Raw genomic sequence first — 18,903 nt, forward strand, 5'->3', positions numbered from 1 at the left:
CAACAGGGGATATAGCACATTGTAAACATTATATATTACAGTACATTATACAGTATTACAGTATATTGCAAGCCGACGACACGACCAACGAGTGATAAGGTAAGCTAACTGCAGCCAAAGCTACACTAAGCAGTGTACATTAAACGGAATCGACGTCTGCACTTTATTTCCACCACGTAAACTTGTTTCAGCGTGTCATTTTTAGCCTTAGATTGTTAACGCCCAACAATCTTGCTCATCCAGTCGCTTGTGGTACTCGTATTGCATTCCAAGCTTCGGCTAGGCAAGGGAAAGAGCCTGCAGCGAAATATTTTTTAAAGCCGAGTACACGATGATGGCAACAAATTGCGAGAAGGATATGTGACATGTACGTTGACTTCGAATTTACGACGTTCGGATAGTGTGACCAAGGTGAAATACAAAGGCGCCTGTGTACTGTCTTATGTCCGTGGGTATTAAGGAACTACACGAGGTCGAAATTATTTCGGAGCCCTTCACTAAAGAGTCTGTCATAACCGACGTGCAGCTTAGGACGCTAGCCCTCACACACCCCGCCATACCATACCATACCATACCATACCATACCATACCATACCATACCATACCATACCATACCATACCATACCATACCATACCATACCATACCCCAGGAGGTCGAAATTTCCGGAGCCCTCCACTACGGCGTCTCTGTTAGCCTTAGTCGCTTTGGGACGTTAAACCCCATAAACCAACCAACCATACCATACCATACCATACCATACCATACCATACCATACCATACCATACCATACCATACCATACCATACCATACCATACAGTACCGCACTGTACCATACCATACCATACTACACCACACAGTACCGAGCCGTACCGTACAAAACTTGAATAGTGTGACCTCATTTCCCATGTGCATGTAGATAAGAGACCGGCACGGCTTTTGAGCTAACTTGGTACCAACTGCCACACGTTGTTGTCCGACGAGCTCGTAAGGTACACAGTTAAAGAACGATGTTATACTAAATTCATCTCATTGGTTCATCTGACGATTAATTCGGCGATCGAGGGAGACAACTCTGTTCGTGCCAAGTCCTAGAAATATGGATGCATCGTTCTGAAGAACGTAAAAAACAGCACCGAACATACGCGGGACAGAACGGCAGCTCTCGAGGTTGTAAACCACTTTGCAGCGTCGCCGCTCACTAATCGCTCGCTTGCTTCAAGCTTTCGGAAATAATTCCGACTGATGTCGTTGTGTTCATACTGTCTTCCTTGCGGCATTCAGTGGTACAGGGGATTTTTGGCGATGTTCCGGTGCGTCGCGCGCACTGTACATCACTCCTGCTGAATGCCTATACAGTTGGGACCATGTGCGTTGTAATGGACAAAATGACCACAGCGACCCTGAGAACCCATACTCACTGCGGAAAAGTAAAGAATGTAGACCACTTTCTCTCGGCTGGAGGCCATTCTTCTTTCTCCTCTTCTTCCTCTGAAACGAAGCGAGGCAGTGAGCGCGAGCAGCCAGCGGCGTGCTTTCCACCTCACCTGAGTGCGTCGCTTGTGCAGTCCGGGATGATGCGAATCATTTTTTTAGTGTGCGCACGTTTTTGTGATGAGCTTGAGATGCTCCTGTACAACGTGAGGAAAATGATTGTTCCGTTGCACGACGTCTCCTGAAACGAGTACCCTGAGGACTCACGAAGTGAGAAGCCAACAATGAGAAAAAAGTGACTGTTGAGCACCTCACACCACACATTACATAAGAGCTGAAGGTCTCTAATTAACGTCACCAATTAATATGAACGATGATATCTAGTAAAGTGGTATGTGATGGCAACAGGCGTGACGACGTCTGCGAAAGGGTGCGGCAAGAGATCTATGTAGATGAGTTCTCATTAAAAATTTTTTTTTGAGCGAGTTAATTGGTGCATAATTGAGTAAAAGAAGCACACATAGACAGGCGCTAAAGTATAGTTCTATATAGATGAATTTTCATAATTCCCTTGAGAAAAAAAGCAGTGCAGAGACAGGCCGGCCATTCAATTCAATTCAGTTCGTTTACTTTTAACCCGAGGGTGAAGGCCTCCATTCGAAAAAGCTGTTTTATGATAGCTTCAAAAATGCCTAGGGGCCCATACAAGGCAGCAGTAGTCACAAAATAAATTACAGTGCAAGTTTACTTCTTCAAACAAAATTTTAAATAAATCCAGAATGCAATATTTAAGAAAACAATAGTTATACATTAAAATTCAAAGCAAGCGTTCTTCTTCAATTCACAGTGAAGAATGGAAAAGATTGCGGAATTCATACATGTCAGTCTGACTCTAACCCTGAACATGGTCATTGTACATAGGTAGTTTAATAGGTTACAAAATTTTTATGTCTCAAAATAATTTACCTCTTTTCAGAATCGTTCAGATGAAATGAAAGCAGGTATTGTAGGGATTGACAAAGATAATCAGTACGCCGGCGTGGTACCAAACCCTTGTGACAGCTGCAAAACCGTAGCGTTTCTGTTTGCTTAAACTTGCGGAACTATTTAAAAATGTTTGAAGGGCATCATGTGCAAAAAAGAAAGTATGCAGTAGGCGAAATTCTAGATAATGTTTTGCTTTTATTATTCCACATCGGCATCCCCCTTTTTTGAACAGTACAATCTCTTTGGTAACTTGCCTTTTCTTTGGAAGCGAGGCGTTTGACAAGTTAAAGGTGGGGGTCAGATAGGGACACGGAATACCAAGCACGTATTTGACAGGTTAAATTTGAACACATTCGGTGTCGAAGCTTGAAGTACTTTTAAGTAAAAAAAAAAACAAAACGAGAAGACTCGAGCACTTTAGTTTGAAGTAGTTGGTGTTTTTTTTTTTTCAGACCAGACGGGAAAATGAGAATTAACGCAGCAAATTGACCCGTATAGTATATAATTATTGTAATTTTGCTGAACGTACGGTACGGCTAAAAACTTAACTGTGCTGACAAGAGCGGAAATCGCGAAGAGTTCAGAGCTGCTCCTGACATGGAATCAAAGGGAGAAAAGCACTTGAAGAGGAAATATATTTTAAGCACCTTGCAGAAGCACAAGTTTATCGCACATATTATTTTACCTACAGAAGAAATAAATACCTATGCACTGAAAAAACATTGTATTCCGAAGTACTCGCAGGTGTGCACAGCCTTCTAGTAGATGTAACAAGATATGCAAATCGCAGCTATGTGCGATATATCTCTCGGCCGGATTCCAGCATGGCGGAGTTTCCGGCTTCTTCATGATGGGTGACTTGGCGCTTCTTTGTGGTATTTCTCTTAAGCTCCTGATGAAAACTGTGCACTACGCCCAGGAGCGTGATCTGAGAATTAAAAAAAAAACAGGGGAAAAATATTTCCTTGGTGAATAAATTCGGGCAATATTTTCCTTTACAATATAATCAACTTCTTTTAACAGCTCAAAAGCATTCAGTCAACAAAACAGCTGCTTGACGGCAAGTCGAACCACATGGACTCCGCTAAATACGGACTAAGCTTAAGTGTTTTCGCGGATATTTATAGGTACCTTCGTAAATCAATAGCGAATAGAAGCAAAACGGATGTCAAGATGGAGGAATCGCAGCTTTGGGTAGCCTTGAATGAAGTTTCAGGCTATGACAGCGGTGTCCTAACAAACCCCAAGCGAGCGGGGGAACCAGCTTATGACCGCAACACGTGTTACCATAATTATGTAGTGCACAAAGAGCGCGAGCGACAGAAAGGTTGTGGACACTGCCTTTTTTCTTTTTTTTTTCTTACTATGACCTTCACTGCATAGTACTAACTGGCCAGAGAGTTAATCCCTACTGGCCAGAGAGTTAATCCCTGCTCGAACTCAGAAGGGTGACTGGTCAAAAGTTTAGGGGAATCCCCCAAGGTGGAGTAGATTTGTAATAAGGGAGTAATTAATCATTGACGTCCACCCGATCGCAGCCGTACAGCTACCTTGACAGGGAAGTATGCGCTTGAAGTCAGCGCTGAATCGTCTTGTCTTTCTTCGTCCTGGTCTTAGGAGTGCGCTGTGTTTTTCCCCAAGATGAACTACCAACAAGCCCGCTCTTCCACCCTTGGAAGTCTACAAATCTAGTGTGCGTCTTCCATGGAGTAGAACGCAATCTCGTTACGACCACATCAGAAGCGTGCGGACGACAGTTTTGAGCACAGCCAATGGGCGACTACAGCTAGTTGTTGTTAGTTAGTTTTATGGTGTTTAACGTCCCAAAGCGACTCAGGCTATGAGGGACGCCGTAGTGAAGGACTGCGGATAATTTCCACCATCTGGGGCTCTTTAAACGTGCACTCCCATCGTACAGTACACGGGCTTCTACCATTTCGACTCCGTCGAAATGTGACTGCCGTGGCCGGAATCGAACCCGCGTCTTTAGGGTAAGCAGTCAAGCACCAAAACCATTGAACCACCGCGGCGACTACAGTGTCACATGGTATAGCAGGTCGCCGGCTGAGTGTTAACAGAAAAACGAGCTTGTGCTGTGTCGTATTGCAACCATGATGCGATGCCGAAGCTAAAACTGCTGTCATGCTCTGGGTCGACATCGACATCGGGGAGATGAACAGACGTAATTCAGGATGCGTAAACGACGCCCGTCCGTGTGCTAGCCATTTTTTGCCATCAATGGAAATTTCAGCCAATACACTGAACTGCAGTAAACCATTTTTGCTCGGAGCTTTCTGAACTCGAACCCCTTCTAGCTGACGCAGGCCATTCTATCCAAACAATAATGCAAACTGCTTCATCCCGAAAGTCTTACTTATCCAACACGTGCAGTTTTAGTGAGACAGGTCACAACTAAGCCATATCATCGTGCTGTTAGCAGCAGCAGTTAGTAGCATGCATTAGCGTCGAAAAATCATTCTGTAATGAACTGTACTACGAACTCAAAGCGAGGCAAAATCTTTCAACAACTTGACGTGCGAACGTGATTGGATAGTGGGAGATAGTTGTAAAAAAATCCGAAGCTCCGTAGTTCAGCAAATTTTTATGGAACTGCAAAAAAAAAGAAAGATAAAGAGATATCCTGTAATATTTTTAATTATTGCTTCTGGCCTTCAAAGGATGGTAGCTGTGACCCGTTACGTCGTGGCTAATAGCTAGCAAGCAATGCATGACGCAATCGTGGCTACAGGGCACGACTACTGAATCACGCTAAGGAATGATTCGAAAAAAGCATGGTTACGAAACGCAGTACGTGTACAGCTTTCCTGTGCGGTTGTGAAGCGGCGCGCAGGTGGAATACGCTGTAGTTTAAAATTCATCCAAAGTTCAGGATTTGATCAAAACATATTACACTAACGTCGATCGTTCCCACTTGGAGTTTCCGTTTAATTTTTTTGTTAATGGTTAGGTTTTGGTTTTTGGTCCTTTCGGCAGCTAACCGCCAGCAGTTAGTTTATCAGTCTACTGCTCCTTGTCTCGTTTAACTACCGTACCCAAGCAGATTTGTTTTTATTCGTTATTTTACAGGGCAGCGCATCTATCCTCGGTGCACGTATGGCTGCGCTGCTAAAATTCCCATCGGCAAATTACTTCCGCATTTTTCAAAATAAGCGAATTTTCCACAATTTCAGCAGCGACGTGTTGTGGGAGGTGCAGAGTATCGAGATAGCAGACATATTAAGAAGTCGGTAAAAACAGAACGCTGAGAAAAGACACGCAGGTTACACCGGAGTCGACTGCAGTTGTGCACCCACCTTGAATAGGAAGATGACTGTGTACTGGAACGCGCTGGACATGAAGAGTAGCTTCTGAAAGCGGAAAGCAGTAATATATCGGTTTTCATCGGGCAAAAACGTTACCATATAGAGTCGTTATTTTTTCGTGAAACATGATGCCTACGTTTTAGCCGATCGGAAAAGAGGAAAAATAAATACGAAATGTACTGTCGGGCACAAATGTCTCCAGAATGCGCGAAAGGGGATCTTGGGGCATAGATACCATGTCTGCAAGCAGATTTCAGCCCGTGCGTCCGAAGTTCGCCTCCTCAAGAGTGGTCTCGAGCCACTTGCCAATTGAGAGCCATCGGTTTCGATTGCTGCCAACGCGTCTTGAGTACTTTTCTCTCTTGTATCACATGGGTGCTCTTTGCAGGTGTGTATGTCTAAGCATAGGTGTGCGTGGGTACTCTTCCGCCACGATTTATTTGTAACAGCGCAAATCCTTTCACTTTCAAAAGTGGCCAAGTCTTACCATTCCTGACAGCGTGTGAAGTCATATCCTCAATTCGTCAGTCCTGCAGGCTTGTCTAGGAGCCTCACTATTCAACATAGAATTTCTTCAGCCGACAAATGAGGTGAAGTCACAACACGAAAGAGAAACGGAAATGTCGCTACGATCGTAAGAAGGATGCCAGCACTACCTACAGCTGGCTATATTAAAAATTAAAAAAAAATGAAAACACAGGAAAGAAAGGACAGAGAAAGAAAACAGAGAAATAGGGGAAAAGAAAGGAAGAACGGAAGTAAAGAAGTAAAGAAAAAAAGCACAGTCTGCAGCAATGTTTTGCTCATTAAGAGTCGATTTCCGTAGGCATCGTGTACGGCCAAGCTACACATTCATGTGGCTGCGTACGCAATATCTGCAGGCCTCGTAGCGGTACACAAAAGCGCATGTAGAAATTCTGACGCCTACCCGGTGTGTGGCAGCATCACGGTTGTACGGGATCTTTTCGAGATCCACCCGGGCCTGAAAATTGAACACAAGGAAGAATGGATCATCAGCTCATTATCAACATCAGCCTGACTATGCCCACTGCAGGGCAAAGGCCTCTCCCATGTCTCTCCAGTTAACCCTGTCCCTGGCCAGTTGCGACCACCGTATTCCCGCAGATTTCTTAATCTCATCCGCCCACCTAACTTTCTGCCGCCCTCTCCTACGCTTGCCTTCTCTTGGATTCCACTCCGTTACTTTTAAGGACCAGCGGTTATCTTGCCTTCGCATTACATGCCCTGCCCAAGCCCACTTCTTACTCTTGATTTCAACTAGGATGCCATTAACCCGCGCTTGTTCTCTCACCCACTCCGCCTGCTTCCGAACTCTTAACGTTACACCTATCATTTTTCTTTCCATAACTCGCTCCGTTGTCCTTAAAGGTGCACTGAAGAGGAATCTGAACTTGTCTTTTTGCCGCGGGAACTCGATCTACCCGTTCCTAGCATTCTTGGAAACTGCGACTTATTGCCCTGTATGGCCGATTTCCCAAATTAAATTGAATTAACGGCCGGCTCCCGCCCTTTTTTTTGAATTCTGCCTCGTACGGTGGGCGGAGTCGACCAACGCGTGGAGTGCCTTTCACACAGTCCCGTGGCGGCTTGCCGCTCTGCCATCGGCGGAGTAATACGTAGTAGTCCGTAGTAGCAAATAGTCCGCGCGTATTTTTATTTCTGCGGGCTTATTTTGCAGTTATATTATCTGCGAATGAAACTATTTATTCATGGAAACCTAAAAAACAAAATAAAGCGAAAGCAAAGCCTCCACGGAGCTGGCTGAAAGGAACTTCACGCGTTGGTCGACTCCGCCCATCGTACGAGGCAGAATTCAAAAAAAAAAGGGCGGGAGCCGGCCGTTAATTCGATTTAATTAGGGAAATGGGCCATACAGGGCAATAAGTTGCAGTTTCTAAGAATGCTAGGAACGTGTAGCTCGAGTTCCCGCGGCAAAAAGACGAGTTCAGAATCCTCTTCAGTGCACCTTTAACTTAAGCGTAACCCCTCTTTCTTAGCCTCCACGTTTCTGCCCCATAGGTGAGTGCCGGTAAGATACAGCTGTTGTATACTTCTCTCTTGAGGGATACTGGTAAACTGGCATTCATGATCTGATCATCAGCTACGTTGGCTTAAATAACTTTTCTTTTTAGCGAGAGCTACACTACGCCAGCCGCTTCGCGAGGTCAGCGTGGATGCGCGCTGAGCCGTGGCCCCACCGCTCCTCCAGCTGTGCGCATGCGCGGAGTGACGTCATAGCCCGCAGCTGGTGTGTGCGCCGCGCGCCTCGTCGCTGCGCCGACGGCGGAGCTGACGCCGCCCGCCTCGTCAGTTGTGCGCGTCTCACTACTTTACTGACCACCGCAGTATCTTCATTGGTATAAACAATAAAGTTCAAGCCGTTATGTAAACCGTGTGTCTTACTTTCAAGTGAAACCTAAGCGTAGCCAGGGGTATGTGCCTCTCGCTACTCTACCAGGTTTAACCAAAGCTAAACCGCAGCCATTTTTTTTTTTGTCATGGATCCCTGAATGTCGTGATTATGTACCGATTCTACCCAAACGATCAAGAGAAATGTATTTTTAGGCTAAAATTACGACATTATTTTCCCTTCTGCGGAACAAGAACTGAAGCCTTCAAGCCCTGTGAATGAATACGAACTGACTGCCAAGTGAATACTGTCTATCTCTGTTTACTTAGTTTTCGCAGCAGGCTTAATTTAAAGATTTCACCACGAGAATTTCAGTGTGAGGTGCCGGTACAATTTATTATGCTCTAGCTAAAGCACAAGTTGGCGGTCCCTGATCGCTGAAACCAATTTTTCTTTCTAATAATCATTAATTATTCGCTAGCTAATTGTCCCGATAAGCCTGCATGCCCGTACGTTTTTCTCCATGTCCACGTGCGCACTCAGAGGGCTGTGGTATCTCAGAGTGGTTGCGACATACCAGATGACACATATGGTAGCACCACAGGAGGTGACAGGTGAAACAGATGACCGAGCTTCCAACGTTCCAGACGACAAACGTGAGTATCCGGTAGGTAAGCAGGGACATGGACGCCTATAGAGAAAAATGAAAAAAAAAACAAAGCAAGTAGTCTCAGCAGGCAGGCAGTCACAAAATCGTGTAAATGATACGTCCTTGTGTTCAACGAACAAGTAAGTTGCTAAGCTAATGCTAATGAATGTCGTAGGAGGACTTGAAGATGCTCATGCGTCGGATGTTTTGCGCAGCAGTGTTTCAACAAGGCACTTGTAAGTCCAGCGCCCGTCCGTCTGTAACACATCTTTCTTGCGTACACGCCTATGTGTTTCCGCTGGTACCTCCTTTTACAAGTTCGACATGCGCCAACTGGCCCAAGGGCTAAAGTTCTCATACAAGCCACTTCACGGACGGGCCGATACCCGCGTCGACAGTGTTTCTGGTATCGTATGAATTATTTGAGACGAGTAGCATTACTATAGCGCTGCTATTTGCGCACTTGTGCTGTCCTACACATATCATGATAAGGCCATCAAAAGCAGACATCCATAGTGAGTCAGAGACACAGCTTAGGGTTAGGCGCAGTTCTCCTCTATCTAAGGCCCAGCAGAATTTCTGCTTGCGTGTATACTTGTAGAATGCAGCGAGTGCAGTGACCTCGCTTCATTGGTTTCTTAATGACGAATCAGGCTCAGAGGCATCGTACGGTCTGGCCTAAAAGGTCCGAAACACCCAGCTGAGACAGTAAACCGGTAACGCGCTGCTGATTATGCGCAGTCTAAACTGAAGCGATAAGCAACTTAACCGGAGCAAGCAGATTGGGGTACGCCGATTTGAACACAAGTGAGAATGATGCGTTAAATGGACAGTGATAACACTGAGGACATCGCTTCATGCCGGCTGCTTAAGGAACGGTCTAATAAGTTCTTGTTTTTTATATATTTTATTGCAGCTACGAAGTCACATGGTTCTGCAGTTGAGCCTGGATGTAAAGAAGCCAAAGGTGCTCGCCGACTTTTGCGTTATAGCCGTTGCTTCGTTACAGCGGTAGGCGAAAATCGTAGCACCCGTTACAAGTAAAAGGGCTGATATGCCCCTGTGTATACCAAGGACAACATAGCCGGAGTTTAGCAGGCCGGCGATGTGCGTTGCGGAGGCCTTCAACACGCGCACCGAGCGCTCACTGTGTGGCCGAATTACGTAACCAAACGAATCTGCCAGCGTCGCCAAAGAGTGCCCGTGACCTTTGTGAATCGCATAAACTTTGAAGCCTAGAAGACAGGCATCGGGGGAATAACGTGGAAGAGGACAGGGAGAGGCCTATTCCGAATATTTAGCTCCGTTTTAGGCGCTGAAGACCCGAGCCGTTGTAAAATAGGGCACGTGCCTACAGTTTCGTTACCGGTATTCGTTTTGGTTGTCTTCGCCCCCCACCTCACGAGCACGGGGGTCACAACACTTCTAGCTATGACAGGAATGTGTTGAGTACAATGTGTACGCCGGACCGAAGGCTTCAGTGCTGACCACCTTCTGGTGAGCGGAAGTTCTCCTGTGCAATCGTTTTCTGCTACACTGGGACTGTCAGACGGCATTAACCGTAAGCGACCACGCTGCGAAAACGGAAACCAAACTACACATAGAACCACAGGAACGGAGGGCGCTGAGGGTTGGAGAAAGGGGGAACTACAATGACCTTGCCACTTATGGCGCAGCGGGCCTTGCGTACCGCGAAACGTGGCATCGTTTAGTAGGCTCCGTACCCAATTTTCGTCGACGAGCGGACTGCCTGCATCAAACCCCGCACCTTAGCTGATGAACTGACCCGGCAAACGCTCCATTCAGGCCCCGCTTAAGGTGTGATTACTGTTCCGCATGCTTTGTGCGGTGCTCGACGGAGCAGGCTATTCTTCGGCGGCGATTTCAATCTACCACACATAAACGGTACGGAAGAGTTGCGCCCTGCTATAAATTGACATATTCATTGTGAAATAGACAGTGAGATTCTGCGAAGATTTGTTACATCCTGTTCAAGAAAAATTTTCGTCGTAAAAAAGAGACACCAAATACATGTGCTTTTAACGAAGGTTCCAAGAGGGATAGGTATTCCTTCGGTATATATATTGTTTCGTTATAAACCGTTTCATTATAGCGAGGCTTGACTGTGATAAGTTTCTATAATTTCAACTGTCGAGCAGTGTTACGCAAGCCCGTATTTGTCTTTCGTCGGACCGATTTGATTGATTGCTTGTTCGGTTAGTTGACTCATTGATTGCATTTAAGCTGCATCGATATATTACTGCCTTCTATTGATCTAGACGCTACTTTCAATTACAACGGAGCTTTTACAAGCAATAAAAATGGCTGAGGCTTAACTTCGTTAAGCCTGGAGAATGCGAAGCATCATCGTGTCGCGTAATTTGGAGGCGCACAACCACATCGACGGCGCGAGGTGGGCCCCCGTTTCTCCACTGCCGTGACGTCAACAAGTCACGTGGTGTGGCATCATCGTGTCACGTGGTGTGGCATCATCGTGTCACGTGATTTGGAGGCGCACAACCACAGCGACGGCGCGAGGTGGGCCCCCGTTTCTCCACTGTCGTGACGTCATCGTGTCATGTGGTGTGACGTCATGTATCACGTGATTTGGAGGCGCACAACCACAGCGACGGCGCGAGGTGGGCCCCCGTTTCTCTACTGTCGTGACGTCATCGTGTCACGTGGTGTGACGTCATGTATCACGTGATTTGGAGGCGCATAACCACGGTGAAGGGCTGAAGTGGTAGCTAAAGTAGTATGCTTCGCATAAAAAACAAAATACAGGTGCCGCTGCGTCAAAGAGAGTTTTGTGAGCTCGGATCCATAAGCTAGCATACACCTTCATTCTCTTTCAAACAGCGATCACGAAGTACGCTTGGTCTTGGCATCGCAAGAGTGAATTGAGAGCGAGAGAAAAAACGCCCGATTTTCAAGTACAATTTGTCCAAAAATAAATGTCTCTTTTCATGCCGAACAAGTTCCACCCTAGACGAAGAGTTGCATCTAATATATTTCTGTAAAAAAAATAGCTAAGAGCTGTAGTCAGTGTACCTTCATTCAACAAAACGAATAAGCCATATCGCTCATGAGAGTCAAAGTGATGCTGTGAGGCTACGGGACATGTTTCTTTTTGTGTTTCCTCATTTGAAACATCAAGTCACAACAAAGCTAGAAAATTCGATATAATATATATTTACTAAAAGCAAAAACTAGACAAGAGCTGTGATCAATGTACTGTACCTTCATGAAATAATTTAAAACGAACAAGCCACATCACCGAGAAGGCCCAGAGATGCTACGAGAGTATCGGACGCGTTTCTTTTTGTGTTTCCTTATCTGGCGCATCAAACAAGTACAGTACCACAGGGGTATTGCTCATTGTTCTGAATTTTGTATTAAAATAACCTTCACTCATCGTCAGCGCAGTTCCTTAGGTATTTTTCGTACCGCACAGTTCTTACCGGCGGGCGGCGAAGTGTGTGCAGCACGATGACGTCAGACACAAGGTTCAGGGAAGTCTCAACCATGAAGTAGTATTCATGTCCGCTTATCTTTGCTGAAACAAGATTAACCGAATCTACGATTAGCCTTCTTGAATAAACCGGGCGTCTTAGCATTTTAGAGCGAGAGCTCTACTCCTCGAGGTACAACTTCCGATTTCGATGTGGATGAGACAATGACCTTCAATGCCTCACAAGGTCAAACCGAACTTAACTGCGTGGTTGTGTGGCCAAAGCCATTGTAGTATGACCACGTGATCAAATGACTGTGGCCACTGGATACCCGAGCTTCACCTTTGACCTTGACCTTTACATTTGACTTGAGACACTGGAGGCCACGCTTAACATAGCTTTCGCTCGTATAACTATATGTTCAAGCCAGGTTGAATCCCAGCCACATTTTTTTTTTAGCGGGAAGCCGTTTATGAAAGCAATTTATTCATATGATGTAAGAGTTCACTATTACAATTAATATATCCGCAGATAACCCGACGGCAGTCTTGCATTTTTTTTCTATTACCGTTCTTGCTATCGCCAAAAGGGCTCCTTATTGGTTTCCATTGGCAGTCATAACTGTTTGATGCGATCAATGGAAACACATTAAACTAAATATTTTGCTATATATCAGAAGAATGAACCATTACCTTCCTTATTTTTATTACAGTACCTTAAAATATTTAAGTTTTCAAAATTTTCCTCCGAGAATGCTGGACATGTGTCTTAGGCTGGTGAAACCAATTAATTGTAGTTGAAATTCACGGGGCCTTGCCTGCAGTATTTTTTCGCTCTCCAAGTTTATTGAATTAGTGGGGACTAATCAGCTAAATTTTTAAATACTGTCTTCAAGAAGTTGCAAGTAGTCTTGAAAAACAGCTGGTTTGAAATGTTCGCGCCACGGAGCCATTGACGAAGCTTTATTTATCGGCGTTAAAAGAAAGCCCGCGAAATACAAAAGTTACCACGGGGAAGCTGCTGGCGCATATTTCTTGCTCAGTGCAATCGCGACGAGCCTCGTCAGGGACAGAGCTTCAGTGAAAAGCATATTTTATTCTCTGATGCAGATCTTAGGACGCCGAAATGGCGGTGCGGTCATATGCTACCATGGTAGCTTTTTTTTGAATTTGTTGCTTCTTTATACGGCCGGTAAAGAAAGACACGAGAATGGTACGTTGGTGCAAACATATCATACGGCCTTTTTTCATGGTGATAGAAAAATTCCGCATTGACAATTTGCTTCCGGCAACTTCAGAACTTAATTAATTAATCACCTGAATTAATTCATTTTTCACTGCGAAAAACTGCTTACTCGGCCATGTGACTCTCAAGAGCACTCCGCTCGTTTCACACGTCTGGGACACTCCCGTCATTTTAATACATTGGTTACTTTTAGCTGGGATACGTGTTACATTAAAACAGCTCAAAATTCGGGGGATACTTAAGCTCCGCCTTAAGGGTACGACGCAATAGTTTTAATGGCTTCCTTCAGCGGCCTGGAGTCCACTGCTGACACGAACACTTAGCGGCGCAGTTCCTAGCGTTGCTAACGCAGGCTAAGGTCATAACGTTTATTACTGTTACCAAGAGGGAAAGCTGGCGCCCCTTCTAAGGGAGTTTGCGTGGAACCCTCTCAAGACCACTTCAGCCACCATGGGCGCTCAAAGCCATAGTTTCTTACTATTACCTAGAGGGAAAGCTGGCGGCGCTGCACTTCAGCCACCATGGACGCCCAAAGCATCATGGGGCGGTGAGCTACTTGTTGCGGCACAGTCGTAGTTTTTCGGGAACATAGAGTGGCAGTACTAAGGCGTTTCATTCCGAAAACTCTGTTCGTGTGTGCGCAGACGACTTTCGCGCGAACGCAGTGTGCAAAAGCCATAGTAGTAAAAACGCATAGACACACGACGCCAATAAAAGGTTTCAGTTTTCCGAAATGCCATTAAAAAAATTCTTGAAGTACCTAAGCAACAACATTTAAAAAAAAACATATTTACTTTTAAAAATGCGCCTGTTAATTACGAAATATTAGTTTTTATAGTGTTCACTACTTGGCCAATAGGAGAGCGAGTCGTCTCTTATTTTGGGCAAACTTTGCACTTAAATGCTTTTCTGCTCGTTTGTTGCAATCATTAGACAAGATATTGAATGTTAGGACATTCTTGATTATCAAATAGCGCTTATTTTTGCATTATTTTTTGGCCGAAAGTTGCAGTTCCGCAACAAGTAGCTTACCGCCCCATGATGCTTTGAGCGCCCATGGTGGCTGAAGTGGTCTCGAGGGGTCGCCATGCAAACTCCCATAGACGGGCCGCCAGCTTTCCCTCTAGGTAATAGTAAGAAACTCTATGCTCAAAGCATCATGGGCCGGTGAGCTGCCGACTGCAGAACTTCAACTTTTGGCCAAAAAATAATGCAAAAATGAATGCTGTTCAATAGTAAATAATACCTTAACATTCAATATCCTGTCTAATGATAGCAACAAATGAGCATAAAAGCATGTAAATGCAAAGGTTGTCCAAAATAAGCGATGGCTAGCTCTCCTATTGGCCAAATATTGAACACTACAAAAACTAATATTTCGTGCTTAACAGGCGCACTTTTAAAATAACATATGTTTTCAGAAAAATGTTATTGCAACAACACTTTGAAAAGTTTTTTAATGGCATTAAAAAAAACTTTTATTGGCATCGTGTGCTGTCGCGGTTTCGCTACAATGGCTTTTGCACACTGCGTTCGCGCCAAAGTCGTCTGCGCACGCACGAACAGCATTTTCGCAATGAAACATCTTAGTAATGACACTCCGTGTTCCCAGAAAAAATACAACTGTTCCGCACAAAGTAGCTCACCGGCCCATGATGCTTTGACCGTCCATGGTGGCTGAAATGCAGCGCCGCCAGCTTTCCCTCTACATAGTAGTAAGGCTAGGGTGCCTCGATGTCTGCCATCGCTTCCTCTAGCGCTGACAGCATCTCGCGCGCCATCTCTTAGCGCAGTGGTGCAACGCGGCGACCACCGCATGCCAGCGCCACTGCCTCAATCAATTGAACCGATTTGCCACGCCAGCCAACCAATCAGGGATTTTTGGTCCCGGTCAACGCACGGCCAACGGCGACGACGCCGGATTTTCTGCTTAAGGGGGCTCTTATAGCGAGGTTGAGAACTGCTTTCTCGGCGATAAGTATTGTGGAGCCATGCAACTGCCCCTAAACCTGCTGACGTAATGTGAGCTGCTGAAGTCAGCTTTCACTGCCGATGGCTTTTGCGGAAGGGTAGTTTGCGCACACCAAAATCATGTCTTTGCCCGGATCACTGTTCGAGGGCCTTCATTACAGGTGCAAAGCAATGAATAGAAATATTTACTTAGGTTCACTTTCATTGTATTCTGATGCTTGCTATACTCTGCATGATAAATCCCGGCAGTTCAATTCTCGCATAATTGAATGTTTCGCTTGTTACGTTTGCTCACTGCTGCTCGCATGAGTCTGCCTTCAGATCAAGCATAAAAAAAAAATATGCTGAAGAGTAATGTAAATAAGTCACTGATACAATTCAAAATTTAATATTTTGGCCTCTATGGTGCACCGAGTTCATTGAGTACAACGTGTGCTGTCTCACCTCCTTTCCGCCTGTGAAATCCCCCAATGTAGCCAAAAATATTCAGCGCATTGGACACCTGCAGACAAGGAAACAGCTTTGTGACAAAGATGGCAGAAGGTTATCGAGCGCACCAAGACTATCGACCACACGTCACACCAGCGAAGAAGTCAGGAACAAGTAGTTAAAGGTGAGTGTTCAAGCCCGAAATGCGTATTCTGAGACGTGTGGCATATTTGACCTTCTTAGCAGCACCGGTTTGTCCACCTTGGAATCTCGTCGAAACATGCACCGTTTAAAAATATTATTCGCCATCATCAACAACAATACTACAGTAGACTTGCATTCTTCCTTGCAGTACAACAGAATACGAAAAACTCGGCGCAAACATGACAAAACAATAGTATTACCTCAGTGCAGAACCAATGCATACAAGCTGTCGTTCTCTCCAAGGACGATAGCCGATTGGAACAAGTTACCTTACGATGTGCTAACCTCATCATCACCAGAAACATTTTTATCTGTAATCAGCTCCTTACAATAAGTTCATTGAATCTTGTTGGATTCTTCAAATGTCTGCTTTTGTTGCTTTCTGTACTTGGAGTTTGTATCTAATAAGCTGATATGTTCTGCAGAAACTTTACATCGCGTATTTAATGTTTTCCTTTTGATGTTTTTTTCGATGTTGCTACCAGTTGTGGGCCAAGCCTTTACACGTATTGAGCCGACTACTTCCTTGGCTACCAATAGGCGGCCGGCAGTACTGAATAAATAAAAAAGGTCTTCCACTGCGAGAACAATGAAGGGTAAAGTAGGAATGAAAAGCAAACTACCAGGTAGGAACAAACCGAGGACTTAAACATTATGCGTGTGCTAGGCTAAGCTAACCTACTCTTTTAACTTACACATAATGCGTTGAGTTAAATATCAGTTCTAGAATGACAGCTCCACCATTTAGAACAACATCACCACTATGGTTACTTATGGAACGTGCATTTTATTGCGGTAGCATTAAGATGGCCAAGAAGGCGAAAACTGTCCGTCAACGTTGGCATCTGTGTGTAGCCTCCATATATAGGCTGGTGTGTTTAGTGAAATTTGTCTCTTTTCACCTGCCACTTGTCAACTGTCCCTTCTCCGCCCTCCCTTCTGCCCTCTCTCTCTTCACTTGTAGGGGAGAGAAGAGAGAAGCCGGACGAAGAATGACTCAACAAAAATTTAAATAACTAAGAAAATTACTCGGACAACAGCGGACCTACGTGCCAAATATATAGCTTCCGAAAGTCCTATCTCTGCCAAAATGATGCTTGCGTGAGCTATTCTTTCTAGCATATGGGTCTCACAAGGCCAACCGATGGCTGTGTTTGAAACAGTCCCTTTTAATGCAGTGGTGAATCGTTTAACCGCTGCGCAACTGCGCCGGTAGTGGTGAGGACTCGCCGCTATCCATGAATCCGACGTATTTTGCGCAGTTGCGCAGTTGGAACTGGAATAGCTCCAGAATTGGAATAGATTGGGGAGTGAGAGACAATGAACTCAGAATTAGATTCGAATCAGAACTGAAAAAGATTGGAGAGTGAAAGAAGCATGCTATCACATATCCTCCGCATCAATCCAATTCTTTGCCCTTGAGCATTTTTGCCTTTCGAGCTTCGCCTGAACGGTTGAAAGGATCGAACGAAAACAAAAAAAAATTCCCGAAGCGTGGTAGACGCTATGCACGGCCTCAAAGCGTCAGAAATCCATCCAGCTGCAGTTCAGTTCAGGTTAGGTAATGTTTGTCATGACCTCTCATGTACGCGCTAGAAAGTGAGCCTGCATAACTCTAAGCACTGCTGATGTAACAAAAAGCACCAAATGCCTGACTCGTTTGAACACCAGGAATAATACGTCGCGGCCTTGGCTAATTATCCACGAGAATGATGAGAGAGAAAGCTCTGTTCGAGCAACGTCCTTGAAAAGTGGATAGAGTGCACCAAAAATGACAAAGTGAAAAGAAATTATTCTGAAGAACGATGGAAAGACTGAATAGTTGTCAGCAGCACTGCGTTCATCTGCCAGCTGTTGGGCCACTGAATTGCAGAGGTTGCAGAGCAATAAACCGATCTGCCGTACGCGCCACGTCATCATCATCATCAACAACCTGACTACGGCCACTGCAAGACAAAGGCTACCACATCTCTTTAGTTACACTTCCCTGTTTCAGCTGCTGTCATCTTATCCCCGGAAAGTTCCTAATCTAATACGTCCATCTTACCCTCTGTCGGCAACTTGCAGGACTGCGTGCTCTTGGAATTCAATCCGTTACCCTAAAGGAGAAGCTGTTATCTTGCCTGCGCATTACATGCCCTGGGAATGCCTCTTTCTCCCTCTGGATTTCGACTAGGATGTTATTAACTCGTGTTTGTTCCCCTTTCCATTCTACCCTCTTCCTTCCTCCCAACGCTGCACCAATCATTTTCCTTCCAATAGCTCGCTGCGCTGTCCTCAACTTAATTTCAAGCCTTTTTTACCCCATCGCACCACATCGAGCCTGCTAAATACACTACGCACGTACGATAGAGGACGAAACTACCACATCTACTATTTGACAGCAAGGATACTCACTGCGAAAAAGTAAACAATGTAGACCACTTTTTCTCGAGTGGAGGCCATTCTTATTCTTCTTCTTCTTTTGTAATGGCACATACCCACATGGCCACATTGTTGTTGTTGTTGTTGTCCTCTAGAAAATGGCGCATACCCACTGCGGGGGATTGGCCAAGACACAGGCGGCAACTGATAGGTGTACAAAATGTTAAACAAGAAAATAATTGTGGGGAAAAATAAAATAATCATGATAATAATAGCAATTAGGAAATAAATGAAAGGATCTCAAATGTGTAATTGAAATAGGTTAAACAAATGCTGTGAGATCGGTGACTGAAATAGAGAACGGGGCTAAATATTCCACGTTTCAGAAAGCTTTCATTCCAGAGAAATATTGGTCATGAGAAAGACCAGAGCTTAAGACGGCAGCCGTTTAGTGTCTGTAAGGAAGTTTTGCATGG

The 18,903-nt window shown here is 45.0% G+C and overlaps 1 protein-coding gene across 1 annotated transcript; it reads right to left on the bottom strand.

Annotated features, from left to right (window-relative positions):
- Positions 1–2,189: 2,189 nt before the first annotated feature.
- On the bottom strand, positions 2,190–18,537 carry LOC149364779 (uncharacterized). The gene is made up of 7 exons (XM_089570193.1): positions 18,461–18,537; positions 15,875–15,932; positions 12,224–12,318; positions 8,691–8,804; positions 6,671–6,724; positions 5,734–5,787; positions 2,190–3,347 (listed from the first exon to the last, which is right to left on the bottom strand). Exons 1-7 carry the CDS (start codon positions 18,506–18,508, stop codon positions 3,210–3,212), a joined length of 561 nt encoding a protein of 186 aa, XP_089426319.1. The 5' UTR covers positions 18,509–18,537; the 3' UTR covers positions 2,190–3,209.
- Between the last annotated feature and the right edge of the window lie 366 nt (positions 18,538–18,903).

Source organism: Amblyomma mixtum, chromosome 2 (assembly GCF_055824585.1).
Source record: "Amblyomma mixtum isolate Tamu chromosome 2, ASM5582458v1, whole genome shotgun sequence".
Taxonomy (NCBI): domain Eukaryota; kingdom Metazoa; phylum Arthropoda; class Arachnida; order Ixodida; family Ixodidae; genus Amblyomma; species Amblyomma mixtum.

What these genes read in the sequence shown, in the direction of transcription:
- LOC149364779 (XM_089570193.1), bottom strand. Translation starts at nt 18,508, where the DNA reads ATGGCCTCCACTCGAGAAAAAGTGGTCTACATTGTTTACTTTTTCGCA. An exon ending in ACATTGTTTACTTTTTCGCA is followed by an intron (nt 15,933 to 18,460) that starts GTGAGTATCCTT and finishes CCTTGTCTGCAG; the next exon opens with GTGTCCAATGCGCTGAATAT. An exon ending in CAGTCATCTTCCTATTCAAG is followed by an intron (nt 3,348 to 5,733) that starts GTGGGTGCACAA and finishes TTTAATTCTCAG; the next exon opens with ATCACGCTCCTGGGCGTAGT.